Source organism: Sorex araneus, chromosome 9, assembly GCF_027595985.1.
Source record: "Sorex araneus isolate mSorAra2 chromosome 9, mSorAra2.pri, whole genome shotgun sequence".
Lineage (NCBI taxonomy): Eukaryota > Metazoa > Chordata > Mammalia > Eulipotyphla > Soricidae > Sorex > Sorex araneus.
The window spans coordinates 41,870,245-41,896,711 of record NC_073310.1 but is presented as its reverse complement, the minus strand read 5'-3'; the positions used below and the strand labels follow the sequence as shown (position 1 = coordinate 41,896,711).

The 26,467-nt window shown below is 40.1% G+C and overlaps 1 protein-coding gene across 1 annotated transcript in view; it reads right to left on the bottom strand.

The window, feature by feature from the left end:
* Positions 1-25,949, bottom strand: part of CATSPERE (catsper channel auxiliary subunit epsilon) — a 105,525-nt gene extending 79,576 nt beyond the window's left edge. The window contains exons 1-2 of the mRNA XM_012932032.2: positions 25,730-25,949; positions 22,952-23,000 (exon numbers count right to left, since the gene is read on the bottom strand). Of these exons, the coding sequence (XP_012787486.2) occupies positions 22,952-23,000; positions 25,730-25,949 (269 nt within the window). The remainder of the gene's footprint in view (positions 1-22,951; positions 23,001-25,729) is intronic.
* Positions 25,950-26,467: the final 518 nt, after the last annotated feature.

Below are 26,467 nucleotides of genomic sequence, written 5' to 3'. Positions count from 1 at the left end.
TTCCTCATGTCCTCTTTTATTTCATGGAGTAGCGTTTTATAGTTTTCTTTGTAGAGGTCCTTTACTTCTTTAGTTAAGGTGATTCCAAGGTATTTGATTTTCTGGGGCACAATTGTGAACGGGATTGCTTTTTTTATGTCCCTTTCCTCTGTCTCATTGTTTGCATATATGAAGGCCATGGATTTTTGGGTATTGATTTTATAGCCTGCGATTTTACTGTATAGGTCAATTGTTTCTAAGAGTTTCTTACTAGAGCTTTTAGGCTTCTCTAGGTATAGTATCATATTGTCTGTGAATAGTGAGAGCTTGATTTCTTCCTTTCCGATCTGAATCCCCTTAGTATCTTTTTCTTGCCTGATGGCTATTGCTAATACTTCCAGTACTATATTAAAGAGAAGTGGTGAGAGTGGGCATCCTTGTCTTGTCCCTGATCTTAGAGGAAAGGCCCTTAGTTTTTCTCCATTGATGATAATGCTTGCCATAGATTCGTGGTAGATGGTTTTGACTAACTTGAGGAAAGTTCCTCCAAAACCCATTTTGGTGAGAGTTTTTATCATGAATGGGTGTTGGATCTTGTCAAATGCTTTCTCTGCATCTATTGATATGATTATATGGTTTTTATCTTTACTTTTGTTGATATGCTGGATTATGTTGATTGATTTCCGAATGTTAAACCATCGTTGCATCCCCGGGATGAATCCCACTTTGTCATGGTGTATGATCTTTTTGATGAGTTGTTGGATTCTATTTGCTAGTATTTTGTTGAGGATCTTTGCATCGGTGTTCATCAAGGATATTGGAATACAAAGACATTTTGAGGTTAGTAAATGAGTCTTTAGTGAACTTTGAAGACCATAATACACATATTTCATATGTTCAATGTGACAAGAAAGCAACAGACTATGAAGTTATCACTACTAAAAATAAACACTACATATATTGATGGATCCAGTGTTCAGAGCTTATCAAGTACTAGGTTAATCAGAAATATCCCTAGAACTAGCACACATCCAAAAGAACAAAAGCAACCGCTGTTGGAGAGGATGTGGGGAGAAAGGGACCCTTCTACACTGCTGGTGGGAATGCTGGCTAGTTCAGCCCTTTTGGAAAACAATATGGACGATTCTCATAAAACTAGAGGTTGAGCTCCCATTTACCCAGCAATACCACTGCTGGGAATATATCCCAGAAAAGCCAAAAAGTATAGTCGAAGTGACATATGCACTTATATGTTCACCGCAGCACTGTTTACAATAGCCAGAATCTGGAAAAAACCCGAGTGCCCTAGAACAGATGATTGGTTGAAGAAACTCTGGTACATCTATACAATGGAATACTATGAAGCTGTTAGAAAAAATGAGGTCATGACGTTTGCATATAAGTGGATCAACGTGGAAAGTATCATGCTAAGTGAAATGAGTCAGAAAGAGAGAGACAGACATAGAAAGATTGCACTCATCTGTGGAATATAGAATAATAGACTATAAGACTAACGCCCAAGAATAGTAGAAATAAATACCAGGAGGTTGTCTCCATGGCTTGGAGGCTGGTCTCTCATTCTGGGTAACTCAGGGAAGGGACCACCAAGTAAAATGTGGTCGGAGGTCATGTGGGGGAAGGGTGATGTGGGCCGAATACAGACTAGAGACTGAACACAATGGCCACTCAACACCTTTATTGCAAACCACAACACCTAATCAGAGAGCGAGAACAAAAGGGAATACCCTGCCATAGTGGCAGGGTGGGGTGGGGGGAGACGGGACTGGGGAGGAGGGGAGGGATGTTGGGTTTACTGGTGGTGGAGAATGAGCACTGATGAAGGGATGGGTTATCGAATTTTGTATGGGGGAAACATGAGCACAAAGATGTATGGATCTGTAACTGTACCCTCACAATGACTCTCTAATTAAAAATAAACTAATAAAAAAAAGAAATATCCCTAGAGCCCTGGGACTTATATATTCTGCATTGTGTTAGGCTACTTGTCAGAAGAACCGAAAAGGAGAGAAAAAGAGGACCACTAAGTTAACTACCAGGACATCTAAGAAAGAAAACTTGACAGCAGAATTTGAAAAAAAAAAAAACATTTTTACAAAAACAGCACTTCCATGACTGCATGAAGAATGCCGAGAGTGAGAAAGCCACAAACAGACGCCTGTCTTTGGAAACTCTCGAGCTCATTTGTCAACGTGGTTTGGCGCGAGCCTCAGGCAACCACAAGCTAGCATCTGAGCTCGCAAAGCTGTGCAGAGAAGCGATAAAGGAAGACCTCAAAGAGAGAAGAGCAGCAGTGTTGGCTGCTGAGGCATAAGCCGGAAAAAGCATTCGCAACGCTGCCTGTCCTTCACCAACTACAAGACCAAGATGACTGCCCTCTGACGTCCTGATGGATCTATCACATCTTCTAGAAAGGCAATTGGAGAGGATTATTCACGACTTCTACTCAGATCTCTTTGACAGCCACATCCACCTGCCCACATACCAAATTCTGCAGGATAGATATGTTGTTCCCAACATTCTCCCTTCTGAAATCAGACACGCCAGTCCAAGGTTGTACTGCAGCTGAACCTCAACAAGACGATGCTCATGAAAAACAAACTAGTCCCTGACATTCCATTTGCTCTCAATGGAACAAACATCTCCGAATGCAGCAGCTATGTGTACCCGGGTCAAGAACTCAACATGAGGAACGACTTGACGCCAGAACTGCGCAGGAGGAAGAGAGCAGCGTGGAACGCCTTCAAGTGCGTCGAAGAAGTGATTAAGAGCATGAAGGATATTCAACTCCAGGCACATCTTTTTGATTCCACTGTTCTTCCTGCACTAACATATGCCTCAGAGACCTGGGCCCTATGCAAAAAGGATGAGGACGCTATTCGGGTATCCCAAAGAGGAATGGAAAGAGCTATGCTAGGAGTACCACGTCTCATTCAAGTGAGAGAAGGAATCTGGAGTTTCGACCTCTGTTGACAATCAAGAATCAGGGATGCTGCCTCGTTTGTCAAGGCATCAAAAATCAGATGGGCCAGGGGCTGGAGCGATAGCACAGTGGGTAGGGCGTTTGCCTTGCACGCGGCCGACCCGGGTTCTAATCCCAGCATCCCATATGGTCCCCTGAGCACCGCCAGGTGTAATTCCTGAGTGAAGAGCCAGGAGTAACCCCTGTGCATCACCAGGTGTGACCCAAAAACCAAAAAAAAAAAATCAGATGGGCCAGTCACGTAATGCAATTCAGAGACAACCACTGAACTAGAGCTGTTACCGACTGGATTCCACGGGATGTCAAAAGAGGTATGCGTGGCCGCCCACCAACGAGATGGTCAGACTTCTTCGTCAAAACCCCGCATAAACGGTTTGAGGCTCTTCCTGTTCCTGGAGTGAGCAGATATCATTGGGCTACACTAGCACACGACAGGGACAAATGGAGACGTTATTGGCACCCACTCGAACAAATCGAAGATCAACGGAAAGACAAGTGATACAAGGTAACATACAATATTTATGGGACAATTTTAAGAACAAGATTCATTTCAGATATGGGTTCCAGAAGGGAAAAAGAGAGAAAGGCAGAAAATTGTTATTTGAGGAGATAACAGTTAAGTGTTTCTCCCAGCTGAGGAGAGAGATAACCAAGATCCAGAAAACTTGAGAATTCCAAGTAAAACAACCCCAGACGCTGGTACACAGAAATGATAATGGTTGGAGGGATCGCTTGGGATGGGAGATGTGTGCTGAAAGTAGACTATGGACCAAACATGATGGCCTTTTAGTACCTGTATTGCGAACCATAACACCTAAAAGGAGAAAGAAAGAGGGAATGTGCCTGCTACAAAGGCAGGCAGTAAGAAGCAGTGGTGGTGGCAAGAGAGATACTGGAGACATTGTGGTGGAGAATGGACACCGGTGGAGGGATGGGTGCTCGATCATTGTATAACTGAAACATAATCATGAAAGTTTTTAAGTCTGTAACTGTATATCATGGTGATTCAATAAAAAATTTTTAAAAATAAATTAAAAAAAACAGGCATACACATAGACACATTAGAATTGACGTCATAAAAATCAAAGATAGACTTCTAGGGGCTGGCGTGATAACACAGCAGGTAAGGCATTTGCCTTGCATGGGGCCAACTTGGATTCAATTCCCGGCATCCCATGTGGTCCCCTGAGCACCACCAGGAGTAATTCCTGAGTGCATGAGCCAGGAGTAACCCCTGTGCATTGCCAGGTGTGACCCCAAAATTAAAAAAAAACACTTGTAAAAGTAACAAGAGGTAAGTAAAGATTCATATATAAGGAACCCCCATAAAACTATGATCAGGTTTCTCAGTGGAAACTCTATAAGCATGAAGGAAGTAGCATGGCTTATACAAAGTGCTGAATGGAAAAGACATCCAACCAAGAACATTTTGCACAACTAGATTTTCACTCAGATTTGAAAAAACATTTAAGATAACAAAAATTCAAAGAACTCATCATCACTAAAGTGTTCCTACAGTAAATACAAAAGGGACTAAGAGAGAAAGTACAGACGTTAAGACAAGAGATCAGCCCCAGTTTGAGCACTGAGTACTGTCCCTGGGTGCAGAGCCAGAAATAGCCTTAAGCACCAATGAATGTGTCCCCCAAACCAATAAATACATAAAAAAAAACAACTAATGACTTTGTGTTTGTGCAGGGCAGAGGTGGCGGAAGACTCAGGGAACCATATTAGGTGCCTGAGATAGAGCCCAAGTCAGCTGCATACAAGGCAAGTGCCCTGCCCACTGCACTACTTCTCGGTCCCCAAAAGAGACTTTTATAACAGGCAAAGAAAGCCTCTTGAAAATAGCAAGATAGTAAAAAAACATAAAATGTAGAAGAGAAGGAGAGTAATAATAATGAAGACCCATAACAAGTTCAATATTTACTTGTTCTCGTTTTTAAATCATTTTATTTTGGGCCACACCTGGAAATACTCGATGTTGACTCCTGGCTCTGTGCTCAGGTATCACTCCTGGTGGCTAGGGAGTCCATACAGGGTTCCAGGGATCAACTACATGCAAGACAAGTGCCCTACCCACTGTCCTATCACTCTGGTCTCCTGTTTTGTTTTTAAACAGATAATAAACTTAACACTCTAGATGTAAATCTTATGATAACTTCAAGATAAATCCTTAGAAGGAGCACATAAAAAAGGCAAGTGGAATCAAATAATTATTCAGTAGTATAAGGAAGGAGAATAAGGTAAGAGGCATACTAAAAATTCACCTGGAACCCACATAGAAAAATGGCAATAAACTAAGTATCAGTAGCCTGCATTCACCAACCAAAAGGCAGAATAGACAATGGATAAAGAAATTAAATCCAACCTTGCAGTCTATGGGAGATACAGTAAGCTCCAATGTAGAAAGCTTGGAAAATAATCCTCCAGAAAATGTCAGTTTAAAATAAAGTTAGTAACAGTCATACTTCAGTTTGGCAAAATATATTATAAGAGGCAGGGATAATAAAAAACATAAGTACATAATAACTAAACCATCAATGCAACAAGTGAATTTAATATTCATTAGCATATACACACCAAACAAAAGAACATCAAATTATATAAAGTAACTATTAACATACATGCAGGGAGACAAACAGCAACATAATAGTAACAAGGAAATTTAACACCTGGACCTCACCAATGGACAAAATCAACATGGAAATGACAATCTTATATTGGGAGTTGAGTTATACAAGTTTAATAAAAATTTATATAGGGCTTTTCACACAAAGTATATAAATACAAAGTATATAAATAATATAAATATTATTTCAAGTGCACAGGGAACATTATCCAGGAAAGAGCACATGTTGTTATACATAGTAAGTTTCAATAAGCCTTATATCAGTTATCCCTGATGAATAGTTGTTTTGATTTGCCTGTCCCTGAGCATGCAATGAGCATGTGTGTGCACCTGTTGACCATCTGTTTGAGGAAGGATTTTTTCAGTTCTTTTTCTGTTTTTGATAGAACTGTCTTTCTTTTGAATAATGTGAATTATTTATATATATATTTCTATATATAGGTTATTAGCCCTTGTCAAATGTAAGGTATGCAAAAACATTCAATAAGAATTAAAGTCCATTCTATAGGATTTCTTTTTATTTTACTGAAAGTTTCTCAATGCAGAACATTTTTGTTTGATGTAATCCTATTTATTTTGCTTTTGTTTTCCTGGCCACAAAGTTGAATTCTGAAGATACCATCAAAACCAACATCATAGATTTCTCATTTTTTGACATATTTTATGGAATTGGATCTAATCTCTTAATCCTCTCTTTAAATTTTATTTATTTATTTTCATTGAATCACTATGAGACAGACTCTTAAGAAGCTGTTCATGATTTGATTTCAGTCATATAGTATTCCAACCTTCATTCCTCCACCAATGTACAGTTCCCAGAACCAGTGTCCCCAGGTTCACTTCCATCACTCTCCACTCCTCACCCCCTAGTCTGCCTCTTTGCCAGGTGCTTTTCTTCTCTCTCTCTTTCTCTCTGCTTTTGGGCACTGTGGTCTGCAATATTGACACTGAGAGGTTATCAAGAATATCCCTTTATCTACTTTTAAAACTCAGTTCTTAGCACAGGAATGGCTCCTCTGCTCCTAAAAGACCATGATCCTGGAGACCTACTAACTACTATTTCTGTAAGAAGCACCCAGCGGCTTCTTACAGAAATGCCTCTAGACTGTGAATTGAGCTGCGACCCCATGCCACCCCGGGAGGGGAAAGGTTTTTCTTTCTCGGCCTTTCCTTTCCGAGGTGGCGGCGGTGGCTGTGTGGCGACCGCCATCTTATAGAGCCCACTAACCGGAGGTATGAGCTTGCAGTGACACAACTTCTGGCCGAAATTTCTCTGGACTTAATTACTAAAATACCAGAAATCCAAAACCTCATATACTCTTCATTCTCAGCAATGGAAAACAAATTATCAAATGATACCTTTTCAGCAGGCTTGATTATTGGGGGAAAATTCCAAATAATAATAGTGAGTTTTCTGTTAAAATATTGAATTTAATAAAAGTATATAGAGAGTAAACTGAAGATCATTAGCCACACAGATGGGGATAGGGGTGGTATGGGAGGTATGCTGGGGTTCTTGGTGGTGGAATATATATATGTACTGGTGAAGGGATGGGGGTTTGATCATTGTATGACTGAGACTTAAACCTGAAAGCTTTGTAACTTTTTTCATGGTGATTCAATTAAAAATTTTTTTAAATAAATAAACTCAGTTCTTGCCCAGTGTGATCATTCCCAGCTATTATTGTCATACCAGTCTCTTCTTTACCTTACCTACCCTCTGTCCCACACACACTTATGGTTGATTCCAACAACTGACCAATCCTCCTAGTTTCTGTTTTATAATATTTTTATTATATAATATATATTATATATAAATAATATATAGTAGAAGTCTTCTACTATATATTATTTACCACAAATGAATGCAGTCACTCTATCTGTGTCCTTCTGACTTATTTCACTCAGCACCATGCTCTCCATGTCCATCCATTTATAGGCAAATTTCATGACCTCATTTATCCTTACAAGTCGGATAGTATTCCATTGTGTAGATGTGCCATAGTTTCTTTACCCATTCATCTGTTCTTGGGCACTCAGGTTGCTTCCAGATTCTGGCCAAGGTGAATAGTGTTGCAATGAACATAGGAGTTCATCCCATAATAATAATTCTGTTATTATTAACAGTATTTTTCCATACACTTATTAACTATTTGTATATCTTCTTTGAAGATGTGTCTCTTCATCTCTTCTCCCCACAAACTTCTACTAGTGCTTTACATAGCTTAGAATATTAGCCCTTTGTCCAATGAGTGGTGAGCAAATCTTTTCTCCTATTCTATGTGGAGTCCTTTTATTTTAATCATTGTTTCTTTTGCTCTGCAGGAGTTTCTTAATTTGACAATTTGAAAGATACCTCTTGGAGGGAAGTTGACACTGGTGGTGAGACTGATACTGAAACACAGTATGCTTAACACTCAACTATGAACAACTTAAAGAAATTAAAGATAGTTCTGAATTATTTACCATACTCAGGGCATAGTACAAACAGAAAGTGAAACATTCCCTCCAGTCATTCTGTGAATGAGGCTGATATGCTTGCCCAGGATACTGGGCCTGTGTGACAGGCTTCAAGATTGGCACATATCTAAAAAATTACAAGGGTACTCTCCAGGAACAAAGGCCAGCAAATGCTATATCTGAACTCTCCATCTATCTCATTACAGCCATTCCTATTTAGCAGAAAAGGAAAGTATACATCTGCACCCCAATTTAGTGACTGCCACCCAGTGGGCAATTTGGGTTAATCAGTTCTGGTTACCAGCAGCACTTATGCTTTAGGTTTCTTGAGACTAATATTTATATGTTTCTAAAGCTGCTACCTACCTTGCTTCTCATTACCCATTCAGGGCTCTGATATGTCTTGACATATAATAGTAGATTGTATGGACAATCACAAAGTCCTGAAAGGCAATCAAGCTTAGACAGGGTAGTAGAAGTTTATATCCCCCAAAGGAAGGAATGGTACAACAGATATTTTAGAATAGGCACTTCACAATTATCTGGATGGAAGTTCTTTGGATCCTAGACTGTTCTCTAGATATTGCTTTCTGATCAAAAATTTTACCTATGAAATAATCTTATAATGAAGCTCTTTTTCTTGTATCACATTTTCCTTCATAGTTGTTTTAACTCATTTTCAACTTAAAATGACTTTGAGGAGCTACCAAGACAAAATAAGTTCTTCCAGAAGAGAGTAAGTAAAATAAGAGTCCAATAGCCTATAAAAGACAAACATTTCATATATATGTATATATATATATTAGAATCTCCTGCCTCCACACCTGTCTTCATCAGGCCCTCTCAGAGGGGGAAGGATTGAGTCTCCCTCCCCACCCCAAGCAGAGCTCCAGCAGCTGAAAACCCCAGAACCCAGCTGCAGCCATGCTCAAGGCCACTTTCCACACACTTGGATGAGCCTCACCCATGAAAGAACCAGCAGAGGAACCCAGGTATGCGGGACCCATGGCTGAGAAATCCAAGCCTGCTGAATAGGGACTGGGCCTCCTCCACCCAGATACCCAGTTTTCCAGTAGCTTGGCAGTCACACCCACAAACTGCCCCCCTCTCCTGGTGCCATGTAATTTCATCAACGGCCAAGATCCAGAGACTATAAAACAAAGCTCCCAGAGAGAGCAATGCAGAATCTCGCACAGCAGAGCCTGGCAAGCTACCCGTGGTGTATTTGATATGCCAAAAACAGTAACAATAATGGGCCTCCTTCCCCTGAACCTGAACGCAACAGGGATAAATGGAGACATCATGGCACCTGCTCAAGCAAATCTATAAACAATGGGATGACAGTGATACAGTGATACACACACACACACACACACACACACATGTGCACGTGTATATATTTGGAGAGAATTCCTGTCTCTTCATTGCTGGGAATCCTGGGTATTACCCTGAGAAATACTGAGCATGATATTATAAAAGGTTTAATGGTCTAGCCCAGTGCTGCAACACTGTGGAACACCAGGGTGGTACCCAGAGGTGCCTAGAAAGTTGTGTGATGCTAGGGAGCCACCTTAAGATCTCACACATGCAAAGAATAAGCATTACCCTTTTGATATAAATCCCAGCCCAGCTGGTAGGTAATTTTGTCCAAATTATTAACCTACCTAAGTTTATATTTCCTAATTTATGAGAATAATATAATACTTACATTTATGTGGTTATAATGAAAATATACAGAAATAATGTGCATAAAGTACAAATATGCACATTAAGCAAATGTTCAAAGAGATTAATCTGGCAATAAATTTAAGGGTATCTTGATTGGTAAATGAAAGTATCAATAACATATACAACCCATCTGTAGCTAATTAAAAGATACTCTTTCAAAGTATTAATTGCCCTTCTATTTAATATTGCAATACTTACAGAACTCTATGATACCACTCAAAGCACTTGAAACTATCATACACAAACAAATACCGTTCTTCTTCCAAATCCTAGAAAAAAATGCAAAAGAAACCTTAACATGGGGCTGGAGCGATAGCATAGCGGGTAGGGCATTTGCCTTGCACGCGGCCGACCCAGGTTCGATTCCCAGCATCCTATATGATCCCCTGAGCACCGCCAGGGGTAATTCCTGAGTGCAGAGCCAGGAATGACCCCTGTGCATCGCCGGGTGTGACCCAAAAAGCAAAAAAAAAAGAAACCTTAACATATTAGTTTTAAAAATACATACAGATTTAGATATAGACATAAAAGTCACAGCTGTACTCATTTATCTAAGATTAGAGAAAGCATATTGAATACATTTTAGGATAGAATAAATATACATTTAATAGTTCAATTCTTTATTCTCTGCAATGAAGAATTTATATTCAAAAACAAAAATTTAGATAGATTGTTATTCTTATTATTTCACATATCTATGACCCCTGTTCCTCCTAATATGTGATCTTTTATATATAGCCTAGTTCACGACACAAAGGTCCTAGCTATCTGTGGATTTGCTTGGTGATGGGAGTATCTTTTCTACTAATAAGGCAATTCTTGGTGGGCTCCTGGATAGGGATTTGTCACTAGAAAGAACAACACATAATTAGAAATGGAATCTTGCAGCGCCCTCTCTCATTATCTGGATATTGGAGAGGCGATGGAAAATGATTCAGCATTCCCATATATAATAAAGCCCCTATAAATAAAAAAATTATGAAGATTGAGGACAAAAAGATAGCACAGGAAGTAAGGCACTTGCCTCACAAGCAGCCCTGCTAGTCAGTTCAAATCCCTGAGCACCATGAGTGTCACTCCAGAACACAGAGCTAGGAACACCTCCAAGAAGCAGTGGGTATTGTCTGACGCGCCCCCTCCTCACAAAACAAATGAACAACAATTTAGAGAAATTCCAGATGAGTGAACACACCCAAAGAAGTGTGGCACATGACAATTCCACAGGGAAAAGAGCTTCCATACCAGAGACCTTGTGAAAATCAAAATCTTCCTGTGTAACTCCTCATGTGTCAGTTCATCTGCATGCTTCATAGTATTCTTAAGTATAATTAATAAACTTGCATTTCCAGAGGTTGCTGAGCAGATGAGGCAAGTGATCTAATCTGAAGGAATCTGGATTTATGTCCAGTCATGAATAAGTGTATACAAGTAACAACTTAGGAACTGCAACTGGCATTTGAAGCTGAGGCAGTCTTGTTTTGAAGGAGCTTTTAAGATGTGGGATGTGACAGTAACTCCATGGAGACAATACCAGAATTTTGAATTGTGGAACACCAAGCTGGTTTTGAGAAGTGATAAAATCAATTCTACCCACATGCACACAGAGTTTAGTCACAGAACTGTTCTCTATGAGTGTATAGAAGAAAGCAGTGTGACTTTTGCTAAAAGTTTCTTCCTTTTCTTGTACAATAGTTCTCACCAGGTGGTTTTATTCACCAGGAGATATGGCAATATCTGGAGATGCTTAAAGCTGTTATAACTGAGTGATTCTGAGTACATTTCAAAGTCTTATATACCTCCTTATCTAGAGATTAACTTTTACATAAATTATGAGGATGTACGACCAAAGTATTTGTGCTTTTTTTTTTCTTTCCACATAAAACTGCTATCAGTTTCCAAGATGGAACAAAAAAGGAAAGGGGTTTTTACCTCCTCAGGTGTGCTTTATCTGCTCAGGAATTTTACTCTGAAATTAGTAAACATTCACTGTAGCACTGTTGTCCCATTGTTCATGGATTAGCTCAAGCGAGCACTAGTAATGTCTCCATTGTGAGACTTGTTATGTTTTTGGCATATCGAATACGCCACAGGTAGCTTGCCAGGCTCTGCCGTGCGGGCGGGATACTCTTGGTAGCTTGCTGGGCTCTCCAAGAGAGATGGAGGAACTGAACCTGGGTAGGCCGCATGCAAAGCAAACACCCTACCCGTTATCGCTCTAGTCCTAGTAAATATTCATAAACTCAAAAAGAGAAAGTCAAGTCTGAAAACTCCAGGCTCAACAGAGCCTCCCCCCATGTCTCCCTGTTTCTGACAACTTGGCAGTCACTCCCACAAGCCACCTCTGGCTGGTGCCATATAATCTCATCAACAACCATGATCCAGAGACTCATTATCAATCTCTTGGAAGAGAGTATAAAACGACATGCCATAGTCATGCCACCGGACCCTGCGCCAGGCCGTTTTATTCAGGACAAATCAGAGGGGGGCAGGTGAGGCCCCTCTCTGCCCCAATAGAGCCAGCCCCAGCAGCCAAAACCCTCCAGAACTCAACCACCATCATGCTCAGCACCTCTCTCCACACACGCTCAGACTGAGCCTTACCCATGAGTGAACCTATTCCTGCAGCCACGTGACATCTCATACTTCACAGAGCTAATATTCCAAGAGTAGTGCACCACATTTGATAGGCTTTAAAGTAGAAGGCAACCAATCTTAGAGGGAAATATATTCTTACATATATATACATATACATATATATATATACATGCACACAAGGTTTAACATTTAACAACATACAACATGTTAGTAATCTCTTATAGAAGAGCTTAATGGTCTCTGGGTGAAACACTACAATCTTCTTTGTTTTGGGGTAGGGGTTGGGTTTCGGAATGAAAACATTCTAAATATGGTGGGTGGTGGGGAGGTGTAATGGTGGTGGGATTGGTGCCAAATATTAAATGTAATAAAATATTGTGAATGTTATAAAAATAAAATAAATAAAAATTTTTAAATGTCAGAGCTAAGATTCAAAATCAGTAGGTCAGCCGGTAGAGGCTTTTTTGTTAATTCTAGGTCCTATGTCAACAGTGATTTTCGAAGAAGAGTTTATTTCCATGTTCTGGCATGTCTTATGTGGTGTTTTGTTTGATTGTTTTTATTCTGCAATTAATTTCATACTCCAAATAATGTCTTTAGTTAACAAATCTTTATAAGTGGTATAGAAATATATATGTATATATATATTAATGTTCTGTTGTACAATAAATGCTTCTAGAATTTGCTAATTAAAAACAGAGAAATCAAAGTGTTTTTCACCCCATAGGGATTGAAAGTGAAATAATATTCATTCATCTGGTCTCTTCAGCATTACTCCCTACACATGTCCTTTAAAAAAAAATTAAAGGTAAAAACTCCAAAGTTACATGAAGTCTGTTTAACAGTGACATCAGACACACATTGCAAAATATCAACTGTGAGAGGTGTGCTTAGTAGTACCTTGGTAATAATTATTAAAGCATCAATCAACCACATTTGGGGCCACATTACAGCTACAATTTAGAATTAATTTTGATTAATAATGATTCTATTCTATGTTTATATTTTCTTTCATGAAACAAAATACTTTCTATTGAAAGAAATTTAGAGACATGTAAGGAGGAAGGAGGGGTAGGGTTTGAGATTCAGAGAGAGAGAGAGAGAGAGAGAGAGAGAGAGAGAGAGAGAGAGAGAGAGAAGAGACATATGTTCAAGAGAGAACTCTGGCTTCTCTAGAATGAAAAAAGCCAAAAACTGATATTATTTTAAACCAAGTTAAAGTTAAACAAAATTAAAATGTGGCAAGAGTAAGTCTTCAAGACCAAATGAGTAGTTATGGGACTGGGTTATGGCTCAACAGTAAAGTGCATCCCTGCAAACCTGGGTTTGATCCCTGGCACCAAAAAATAGTAATAATAGTAATGATAAATTAAAATCAACTTACTGGTGTTTTGACCATTGGACTTATAATCTGCAATCCAGGATAACAATGCATGTCTGTCTGGGGTAAACTATAAATTAAAACAAGAAATAAAAAATAAATACAGAGCATGAGATTAAATAACATTTCACTATGATTATCCCCCACCCCCAGCTTCCATCCATTTCTCACACATTCTCTTCTCCCCTCTCCCCTTCCTTCCCCTCCCCTTCCTTCACTTCCCTTCTCTCTGTTGTTGTAGTGCTGGGAGTCTTACCATTCTTGGCTATAACACTCACACAGTTTCAGTCACTATGCTCATTGGGGATCACACATTTTAAAAAAATTTTATTGAATCACCATGAGATAGTTACAAACTTTAATGTTTGGGTTACAATCTCACAATGATCAAATACCCATCCCTCCACCAGTGCACATTTCCTGCCACCAATATACCGGGTATACCCCCCCTTTCCCACCCTCCCCCTGCCTCTATGGCAGACAATATTCTCCATATACTTTGGGGCATCATAGCTTGCAACACAGACACTGAGAGGTCATCATGTTTGGTCCATTATCTACTTTGGGCACACATCCCCCATCTCGACTGATTCCTCCAGCCATCATTCTCTTAGTGATCCCTTCTCTATTCCATCTGCCTTCTCCCCTCTGCTCATGAAGCAGTCTTCCAGCTATGGGCAATCCCCCTGGCCCTCGTATCTACTGTCCTTGGATGTCAGCCTCATGTGATGTTATTTTATACTCCACAAATGAGTGCAGTCCCTCTATGTCGGGGATCACACAATTAATTGTGGTACTTTTATATACTGCCTGCAGTATGCAAGAGATTGCATACTTCATGCTCCAGGAGTCCCAAATGGTAGAGCTGCCTGGCCATACCCAGGGCATGTAGAGGCATCAATGATCAAACTGGCAGCCTCATGCTTGCTAGACAGGTCCTTTTTGTCACTGAGCCATCTCTCATCACACCCCATCCCTATATCCTCCCTCCCTTCTTTTTCTTTTCTTCATGGGGCCACGTCTGGTGGTACTCAGGGCTTATTCCTGCCTCTATGCTCGGGGATCATTCCTGTTAGGGATCAGGAAACCAGATTGAGTCCAGAGGATCAAACCTTGGTTGGCTGTATGCAAAGCAAGTGTCCTTCCTTTTGCACTATGCTCTGAATTATCCCTGTTCATTTTTAACCCTAAACACTTCTTTTTATATGGAATGATATAAGACAATGTTAAATACAGCAGTATTTTAAGTTTATCCTATTTCAATGAAATTTTCTCTTTCTATTAACATCTATTTAGTGGAAAGAAACATATTGAATTCAGGGACAGCAGTGGGCAGATAGGGACAGAAAAGGAACAGGCACAAGGTACAAACCACAAAACCCTTTACTCCTCCAGTGGTTTCCTGAGCTAGAAGACAATCTTCATGGCATAGCTGCCTCCCACCCTGCAAAATGCAAACCTGCACAATAGAGCCAATTACTTTTTTATGTTCTTAACTAATCCCTATCCTCCCCAGAAGAAGCTTAGCACTGTCTAAAAAACTCTCAACCCGAAAACCCACAGGGACAGTCTATTGCCCACCTCCTACTTTGTATGAGCTTTTGTTTCCTGTTATTTAATAAATATTCTTGTCTGTCTCAGTTCTCTTTTCCCCCTTTCTAATTTGTTAAGTAAGGGACAGACCACGAACCCTAGCAGCTCTTCAGAACTGATTAACAAACCACAGACTTGAATCTAATTGTACACACTACATGCTTTTTTGTAAGACGTATAAGTATATACTTATATTGACAATCATGGCAAAAACTTTACCTCTTATTTTTCACTGAACACGTTTCAGAGACATTCCACTGAGAAAATGAAGTTCCTTCATACTCTAACTTAATCTAAAACAGAAATTATAAATAGTTCATATTAAAAAATCTGCCTGGAATTTACCTTTTTCTGTTTTAGTCACTGAAATTACAAAGATATTCATGATAGGGTTTCAGACATATAATATTTCAACATAGATCCCTTCACTAATGTTCACTTCTCTCCACCTCCATCCCTGTTTGCTTCCCACTCACCAGTCACTCTTTGAGAGGTACTTCTTAAATACATATATAAGTTTTTGCACTTAATTTTAAAGTACTATTGTTGATAGGGTGTCATACATAACACTGTACCACCTTTCAGCACCATCTCCTCCTTCCAGTTGAATGCTTCCCTTCACCATAGTCCTAGCCCCCGTCCCTGTTCTATCCCCAGCTCCCTCAAGTGGCATGTTTCCTACTGAATACCAGTTCTCATATTGTTTCCATCGTCATTATCCCACCACTATGTTTCTTTTCTTTGTATGGGTCTTTCACCTCTTTAGTTAAGCTCATTTCAAGGTACTTCAATTTCTGAGGCATACTTGTGAATAGAATTTTCTTAAATATATTTATATTTCATTATTTGCATATAAAAAGCCATGGGATTTTGTTTGGCTGTGTAGCTTGCCAATTTATTATACAAATCTATTGTTTCTAGGAGCTTTCTTGTGGAGTCTTTAGTCTAAATATAGCATGTCATCCCCAAATAGTGAGAGCATGACTTATTCCTTTCCTGTCCAGATGCTCTTAATATCTTCTTCTTCTTTAATCACTATGACAAACACTTTCTGCACTAAATTTTACTATGCACTGTAACACTGTCCTCCCATTGTTTATCAATTTGCTCAAGCAGGCACCAGTAATGTCTCCACTGTGAGACTGTTGTTACTGTTTTTGGCATACAAAATACACCATGGGTAGCTTGCCAAGCTCTGCCGTGCGGGCAGGATACTCTTGGTAGCTTGCCTGGCTCTCCGAGAGGGACAAAGAGGGACAGAGGAATCAAACCCGGGTAAAACGCGTGCAAGGCAAATGCCCTACCCGCTGTGCTAATGCTCCATTTTACTATATTAAAAATGGAGGCATCACAATTCCTGACATCAAAGTATATCATAAAATAATAGTGATTAAAATAGTATGGTATCAGCACACAAATCATTAGAATACTGAGACTAGAAATAGGTCCACACATATATGTACATTTGATTACAGCAAAGGATCCAAGAGCACTCAATAGAGAAGGGAAAGCCTCTTTTTCCACAAATGGTTCTGAGGAAACTGATCAGCCACAGAAAGGAAGGGAAGAGAAGGGGAGGTAAGGGGAGGAGTTGGTATGGGAAGGAATAATGGGAAGAGAGGGAGAGGGAGAGAAAAAAAGAAAAGAAAAATACTGAATCACTATCTAATACCACATACAAAAGCTAACTCAAAATTGATTAACTTCAGGGCTGGAGTGATAGCACAGTGGGTAGGGTGTTTGCCTTGCATGCGGCCGACCCGGGTTCGATTCCCAGCATTCCATATGGTCCCCTGAGCACCGCCAGAGAGCATGAGCCAGGAGTAACCCCTGTGCATTGCCGGGTGTGACCCAAAAAGCAAAAAAAAAAAAAAAAGAATTGATTAACTTCTTGGATATTAGACCCAAAGTCATAAAACAGAGAAAATATTTATATATCAGAAATATATTTGGAGATATAACTCCATTGGCAAAGGAAGCAAATAATAAACTAATGGGACAACATCAAATTAAGAAGCTTTAACACGATGTCAAGAAACGACCACAAAACCAAGGTACTTGATACAATTAAGAGAAGGTACATCATACACCTGACAAAGGGCTGATATACAGATGCTATTTTTAAAAAAATATTAGATATTAGACCCAAAGCCATAAAACAGAGAAGAAAACATTTATATATCAGAAATATATTTGGAGATATAACTCCATTGTCAAAGGAGAGGTTAAGGGGTATGCTGTGCCTGACCCCTATTCAATTTCCAGCTCCACATGATTGTCCAAGCATTACCAGGAGACCCTTAAATACAGAACCAGGATTAAGCACAGAGCACTTCCAGGTGGGACCAAATAACCACCCACTCCCACCCAAAGTCACACAACACAATAAAGAAAAAAAGACAATCTAACTTAAAAAATGGAAAAACTTCTTCAGTGATATGCTGCTGGCCCACAGACACATGAAAACATGCTCAACATCACCTTTTATTAGGAAAATGCAAATTGAACCCATAATAAAAATAACACATCACACTGGTGAGAATAATCTACATCAAAAGATTTAAAACGTGTTGGTGAGGATGTGGTAAAAATAGAACTCTAGTATACTATGGGGGGAATAGGCTATAATTAGGTACAGTCTATGAAACATGGTGTAGAGATTATGTAAAAAAAATTAAAATACCACTCCTAGGCATTTATTGAAAGAATAAGAAAACATTGATTTAAAAGAATACTTCCACCCCTATGTTAATAGCACTATTATTCACAATATTTAACACATGGAATAAAGTTAAATGCCTATCAACAAGGAACTGGATAAAGAAGCTATGGTATATATGTCATTAAAAAGATTAAAGATTAAAACCATGCTTTTTGGGAAACATGAATGGAAGTTGAAGTGGCTGTGTTAAACGGAGTAAGGAAGTGAAAGGCAATTATCACATGATTTCACCCATACAGGAATATTAATATCTAAGGCAGATGAGCTGAATGAAGTAAAAAACTTACTTCTAAACTTGGTGAGAATACGGAGATAACCAAGGATAAATGAGACAGGAGAACAAGAAAAAGATCTTTTAGGTCCTGGTTTGGCTCTGAAAACTTGCTGGTGGATATGGTGACTCTTATATACATATAAAGGTGTAAAATATCATGTGTCGGGGGGGGGTGACTGCACACCTCGCAGTGCTCAGGGCTCACTTCTCACTCTGCACTCAGGAATCCCTCAGGAATCAGGCTCAGGGGACCCCATGGAATGCTGGAGACAGAACCAAGGCCAGCCACATTCAAAGTAAGCAACCTCTCCACTGTACTATCACTTTGGCCCCTTAAGATGTAATATCTCTGAAACTATAATGTTGATCAATATTAACTTGACAAAAATACTTTCCATCAAGATGATTCATGAGATACTTTATTCCTGAATATCTTATATATACATACATCTCCTAGCACACCAGCATCCCCTCTCACACCTCCACCCCCATTAAAAAATAAATACCCAAGAAAAACAAAACAAAATATTAGAGAAAAAATGGTAGGCAAAGATTACAAAGGACGGAATAGAAATAAATTTGAAGGGGCTGGAGTGATTTTCCTTGCATGAGGCCGACCCGGGTTCGATTCCCAGCATCCCATATGGTCTCCTGAGCACCGCCAGGGGTAATTCCTGAGTGCAGAGCCAGGAGTGACCCCTGTGCATTGCCAGCTGTGACCCAAAAAAAAGCAAAAAAAACAAAGAATAAAAAATAAATAAATTTGAAAACAGAAAAATATCTTAAAGAAAATATCATCTATTACTTTTCTCTGGTTTTGAATAACAAAGAAATACATATAAAATAAATGCAAAATGAGAGAATTACTTTGTCAAATACTTTAACACTACATTCAAAAGCTAAACATGTGATTATTCTATGACTTTTCAATTCCACTTCTGGTTATATGGTTATATGCCAAACAAAACTGCATACATATACAATGGTTTTCCCCACTTTTGCTAGACTTACTCAGCTGATAAGCTTCTTTATTTGTTAACTGATTTTTGAATTGCTTCCAACAATACTCTGGGGTATGTGTGTATATACATACATTTATGTGGTGATGCTGGTCAAACCTAAGACCTCATACATGCAGAGAAATGTATGACTACTAAGCCACACCCACAGCCCAGCACTGGCATAGATATTGCTCCACAGTTGGTCCCAGTCAAGTTTAAGGACTCCTTTGAGACTATGAAAGCAGCTCAATGGCAAAGTATCAGCCTTGCATGTATAATTCTCCAGGTCAGTGTTAGAATTTGTTCTGACCTAAGGATCATCTCCCAGCTTCTGCTGTTTAATCTAAACATACATTGAATCTACGTATTGTTCTCTGCATTTTTAAAAAAAAATCTTCAGTTTTTAAGAGCATCCACAGATTTGAATTTCCCTACACTTTTCCCCAGATGATTTAAGTTTATTTAATAAGGGACTGGAGAAATAGTAGAGCATGTAGGGTGCTTGCCATGCATGCGGCCAAGACAGGTTTGATCCCTGGCATCCCCTATGGCCCCTTGAGCACTTTTAGGAGTAACTCCTGAGTGTATATACAGGTGTAACCCATGTACACTGCCACATGTAGTCCAAAAACAAGAGAGAGAGAAAGAGTTGGTACTTCTGGGTACTTCTGTATGGATTGCTTCTCTGCTCTCCTCAAATCCACCTTCTTTCACTCTCCACTCCCTATACACATACAACAGGTAAAAGCTCTAGAGCTGGAGTGGAAACAATACCATGCTTGTCTCCAAGTGTACTTCTACTTAGGATCTCAGGGGAAGTGAAAGAAAGCAGTCTCTAGTTTTCTCAACATGGTACGCCTAGCTGCATGCACATGAGAGCATGCATGCACACATGCACACACGCACACACATCTATCTATACCAGGAGTTAGGCATAAGACTGTGAATTTTATCTGGTTCAGTTTCTATAAAAAGCTGTATGAATATTTCTCTATCTTCCACCTTTTTATACCTATCCCCCAAACAAAAGCATTAACTCAAAAGGATGTATGCACACTTATTTTCATTGCAGTGCTGAGGACAATAACTACGATAAAAATACAACCCAAACACCTAACAATAGATGAATGAATCAGTAAGTTGTGACATATGGAATACTATGCACTTATAAGAAAAGAAAATCATCCAGTTCACTGTAATATGGATGGAAATGGGGAAAATCAGTCACAGAAAAATAAGTCAGAGGATAGATACTGATAATCTCACTCATCTATGAACTATAGAGATAGAATAGATCTGTCACCAAACAGTGACAGATCCTTCGAATAAAAAAATACATTTTCCAAATAGTTGGGGGACAGAGGAAAAGAATACTAGACCAGAGGTGATGCAAGGTAAAAAGTCATGTTTACTTTGGTAGTGGCTGGATATTATATATCAATACCACACTTTCACATGATTATAACTACCTAAACTACAATTAGGGTTTTTTGGGTTTCTTTTTTCTTTTTTGGGTCACACCCAGCGATGCTCAGGGGTACTTCTGTCTCTGCATTCAGGAATTACTCTTGGCGGTGCTCAGGGGACCATATGGGATGCTGGGAATCGAACCCACCTCAGCCGCGTGCAAGGCAAATAAATGCCCTACCCGCTGTACTATTGCTCCAGCCCCTAAACTACAATAAGTTTTAAAATGTTCATAATATTACTAATCATGGAAAGTTGAAAATGTAAACAATTGCTATTCAGAGTAGAATACCACATACTGTGGCATATTAATTCACGGGAAGAACTTACAGCTGTGAAACTGAACTCCAAGTAAATGAAACTACATGTTGCAAAAAGGAGTAGTCAAATGTACCAGTAATAAAGAAGGTTTATAAATAAATCATCTATATATGGAAGAAAATTATACCAGCAAAATAATACCAAAATATCCAGTTGCTTTATCAATGCGTGTTATGGAGAAATAATGCAAATACACATTTTATATTCTATCAAGATGAATATCAGATGATTTTGTGATCTATTTTGATCAGTTAAAACATAAAGTATATTTAAAAATGTAAGATAAAAAATATTTGCAACTTAGGACAGGCAAAGATTTGCCTTTGAGATTTTTTTTAAAGTATAAACTGTAAGGTTGGGGCTGGAGCCATAGCACAGCAGGTAGGGCATTTGCCTTGCACGCAGCCGACCTGGGTTTGATTCCCATATTGTCTTCCAGTAGCTACTGGAAAATGGGGAATCTGGGCAGAAAAGGCCCAGTCTCAATCCGAGCAGATTTGGAGGTCTCAGCCCCAGGTCCCACACACCTCGGTTCCTCTGCTGGTACCTTCATGCGTGAGGATCATCCAAACTTGTGGAGAGGGGCTTTGAGCATGGCTGTGGCTAGGCTCCGGAGGTCTTCGGCTGAGGGAGCTCTGCTTGGGGCGGGGAGGGAAACTGAAGCCCCCCCCTCCGAGGGGCCCCAGGGAAGACAGCCAGGTGAGGGGGCAAGAGACTCTCTGCCACTGAGATATTAGTCAACTGGAAATTTAGATATGCGGGTTTTGTGACTGAAACCTCCAGATTTTCTCAGGGTCAAAATGAGTTACCTTCCCATACCTCCCTGTACCTCTACAAACCCCAGCAGTCATAATCCACGCTCCAAAGCTGCCACCCAGTTAAAAAAATGCTACTCCAGTCATTACTTCCTATAAAAATACTGAACATCCTGAAGAAATATGATGCTCTTAGTACCTGCATTGCAAACCATAATGCACAAAAGGAAAAAGAGAGAGAGCAAAAGAGAAAGAGAAAGAGAAAGAGAAAGAGAAAGAGAAAGAGAAAGAGAAAGAGAAAGAGAAAGAGAAAGAGAAAGAGAAAAAAGAAAGGTGCCTGCCATTGAGGTGGAGCATGGGAGTGGTAGAGGGTGGTGGAATAGAATCTGGGAACATTAGTGGTTGGAAATATTCACTGGTGGAGGGATTGTATTGGAACATTGTATGACTGAAATCCAATCATGAATAGCTTTGTGATGGTCTATCTCACAGTGATTCAATAATAAAATAAAATAAAATAAATCATCCATACCCAAAGTTAATGCTTACACAGGAAACTAGAAAATGAATACTGAAACATTTAAAACCAATATTAGGTTAATATACAAATGAAATGTATATAAAATTTTGACAATAAAAGCCTAAAAAAAAGAAAGTAGTTTTCTATAGAAAACAGTCTATAGTTTGGGTTATCAGATTGTGTAATTTGTTTAGTTCTGATACCAATTATCCCAACATAGTATTAATAGTGCATCCTTTTATTATCAATAGCTAATAAAATATATTGTATTGCCATTTATCTATATCATACAATTCTGTAATATTAAATTATAAAAATACTCAAAAGCAACACTACCCTACCTATGTCTGCAACATATGTATTTAAAAAAATGTTTTGGAGAGGGGATCTGTAGAGGAATTGAAGTGGGATAAAGTAAATAAAATCTAAAAATTTACATTGTACCCTACTACAACTAAATATGATGATCTGTGTTCTATCATTAAAAATTAACACTAGACTTTAAAAACATTCAACACTTACAGTAGTTTTCCTGCCAGCAATGAAGAAGTTTTGGCTGTTACAGGAATACCTGTTGAAAAAAAGGTCAAGTTGTGAACATTAGAACTATGTTCTCCTCCAATAAGAGAAGGTCTATTCAAAGTAAGAATAGACTGTGCTGTCAGAAGCTTACATTCCAGCTCAAGAAGCTTCCTGACCCCATTAAAAAAAAGTAGACAAGTAGACCCCATTAAAAACCAAAACAAAACAAAAACAAGGTCAGAAGAGTAGAAAAGTAAGTTTTAAAACATTTTATTCTAGGACTGGGGGAATAAATCAAAGAGTTAAAAGGTAGGCTTTATAAGGCTCAAGGTTCTAAATCTGATCCCTGGCATCACCTCGCCCTGGCAGCATTCCAAGTCATGAATCCCTGGAGACCCTGAGCACTACTGGGTGTGGCCCTAATGGCCATCAGCACTTGTTAGACCTAAGTAGTACTACATTTCTATGTAGAAGTAATGAACTGTTAAATCCACACCTAGGGGACAGGAGTGACCCTCAGGCCCCCTCAGCACGTCAAAGTATATTCTATATGCAATTTACATAAAATAATTATTGGGATGATGCAATATCTTAAAGGTTTGGAGCTCACATTTTGTGTGCCAGAGCTCAGATTCTATCTTGACTATCATACTTGATCCTTGAGCACTACTGGTAATGGCCCTCAAATGAAAAAAAAAATAAAGCGTTAAAGAGGTATTTTGCATTATTTTGAGTACTTTGGAGTTATAGCACAGGGGTAGTGTGTTTGCCTTGCACGTGGCCAACCCAGGTTTGATTCCTCTGTTCCTCTCAGAGAGCCCAGCAAGCTACCGAGAGTATCCCACCCGCACGGCAGAACTTGGCAAGCTACCCGTGGCGTATTCGATATGCCAGAAACAGTAACAAGTCTCGAAATTGAGACTTTACTGGCCCACTCAAGCAAATCCATGAACAACAGGATGACAGTGTTACAGTGCAGTGCTACTTTCTTTGAAATCCAGTGTAATTATATTTTAAAAATTTCAATTTGAACTAATATTTCAAGTGCTCAAAAACCATATATGGTCAGTGGTTATTGAAAAGAATTGCCTAAAAATTTTTTGCCTTCTTTAATCAATAAACTATGCTATGCTGTTAGAAAAAAGGAGGTCATGAAATTTGCATATAAGTGGATCAGCATGGAAAGTATCATGCTAAGTGAAATGAGTCAGAAAGAGAGAGACAGACATAGAAAGATTGCACTCATCTGTGGAATATAGAATAACAGAGTGGGAGACTAACACCTAAGAACTATAGAAATAAATACCAGGAGGTTGACTCCATGGCTTGGAGGCTGGCCTCATATTCTGGAGAGAGGGCAACGCAGAGAAGGGATCACCAAGTATAATGTGGTCGGAGGCCATGTGGGGGAAGGGTGATGTGGGCCAAATGCAGACTAGAGACTGAACACAGTGGCCGCTCAACACCCTTATTGCAAACCACAACACCTAATTAGAGAGAGAGAACAAAAGGGAATACCCTGCCACAGTGGCAGGGTGGGGCAGGGGGGGGAGGAGGCAGGGGGGAGATGGGATTAGGGAGGGTAGGAGGGATGCTGGGTTTACTGGTGGTGGAGAATGGGCACTGGTGAAGGGATGGGTTCTCAAACTTTGTATGAGGGAAACATGAGCACAAAATTGTATAAATCTGTAACTGTACCCTCACGGTGATTCACTAATTAAAAATAAATAAATTTTTTAAAATAAAAATAAATAAAAAAAATAAACTATGCTATGTCTGCTTTGATGCCTAATTACTCTCTGATTTGTGCCATCTCTAATCTTAAATCAAAGGAAATTTAAGGTTGTACATTTATGTGGAAATTTGGAGATATTATGTGACTCCTTCATCATAATTATGACTTCATAGATCTCTGATTTTAAAATGCCAGTCACCACTATTATGAAACACATTTTATTTACTACAAAACACTATGAATTTCATGTATTTTTAAATCCCTACAAATTTAAATGAAATATACTTTCATCAGACTTTTTCAAGTATGAACCTTCCCCTTCTAACATATATAAAATCCTGATCATGATAGGAAAAAAAAAAAGGTAAGAATCTCAGGAGAAACAATACGTGGCAGAATTTTTGTTTTAACTCGTAAACTTAAAATATGGGATTTGTCAATGAAACCTGGTTGTTATGGTATAAAACTGCCTTTCTTGGCAAACCCTTTCTGCTGACTCTGTACTCTGTTCCTCTTTATTAACTTCCAGCTCTAGTGATACAGTTGGGAACACAGAATGGAGGGAAATGTGGCTAAAGAATAACTAGAGTCCTTCTCGCTCTCAAAGAACAGTGCCTGCCATAGAGGGAGGCTGGAGGCGGGGGAGAGGGATGACAGGAGGGAAACTGGGAAATTGGTGATGCAAAATGTATACACTGGTGAAAAGATAGGTACTGGCACATTCTATGACTGAAAAAAATCCAGTCGTGAACAACAAAAGTCAAACTCGCATTTAAGATCTCTCAGAACTTCAGTTGTCGTCTCCAAATCAAATCACTTAATATAGGAATTAAAATTGGGGGGAGGGGTGGCACACTCGGCAATGCTCAGGGGTTCCTCCCGGCTCTGTGCCCAGGAATCACTCCTGGTGGAGCTTGGGGGTCCATGTGGGATGAGAATCGAACCCCGGCTGGCGTCGTGCAACAGGCCTCCTACCTACTACAGATCCACTCCGCCCCTGGAATTAAGTTTCTTCACATGAGTAGTGTTTATACCTCACAAACCTTTCCAACAACGTCTTAATAATAAACCCAAGGTCAGCTGCCTAGTTATCCTAGAAAAGTGTTCTTCCTCTCCCGCCCCAGTAGCGAGGGCGAAGTTGGAGACCTGGGTCCGAAAGAGCGGGCCCCAGAGGGTTCCTGGAAGGGCCACCTCGGCCCCACGCATACTAGGGGCCACTTCATCCTCTGACACCCGCCCTTCTCCCCCGTGGGCGCCGGGCATCTCGACCTCCACACGGCCGAGCCAGGGCAACTCAGACACAGCAGCAACAACAGCAGCATCGCCATTCCCTGTGCTGACAGGACGCTGCTCCTCCTCTGCTCCTCAACCGCCCACGCAGCGCCTCAGAGAGCGCCTCAACGGTCAGATGCGCGCGCCGCGCCTCAGAGGTCAGACGCGCGCACCTCAAGGGTCGCAGGAGTCCGGCGCGCGCGGGGCCGTCACGGTCCCCCCTGAGTGGGCTGTGGCGAGGGCGGGGCGGGGCCTGGCTGGAGGTTGGCGGCCCGGCGGGGCGGGGGCGGGGCGGGCCTCTGGCTCCTTCCTCCGCCCGTGGCAGGCGGTCGCGGAGCACTTCCGTTCGCGCGCTAGTCGCCGCCCGCATCTCCTCAGGGCGCTCTCTGCGTCACAGAACCGTGGCGTTCGCCTAGACCAGCCCCGCCGCCTCCTCCCTGCCCAATGGCGACTGGGCCCACGTTCTTTTTGCCATACTTGGTGGTGCTCAGGGGCTACTACTGGCTCTG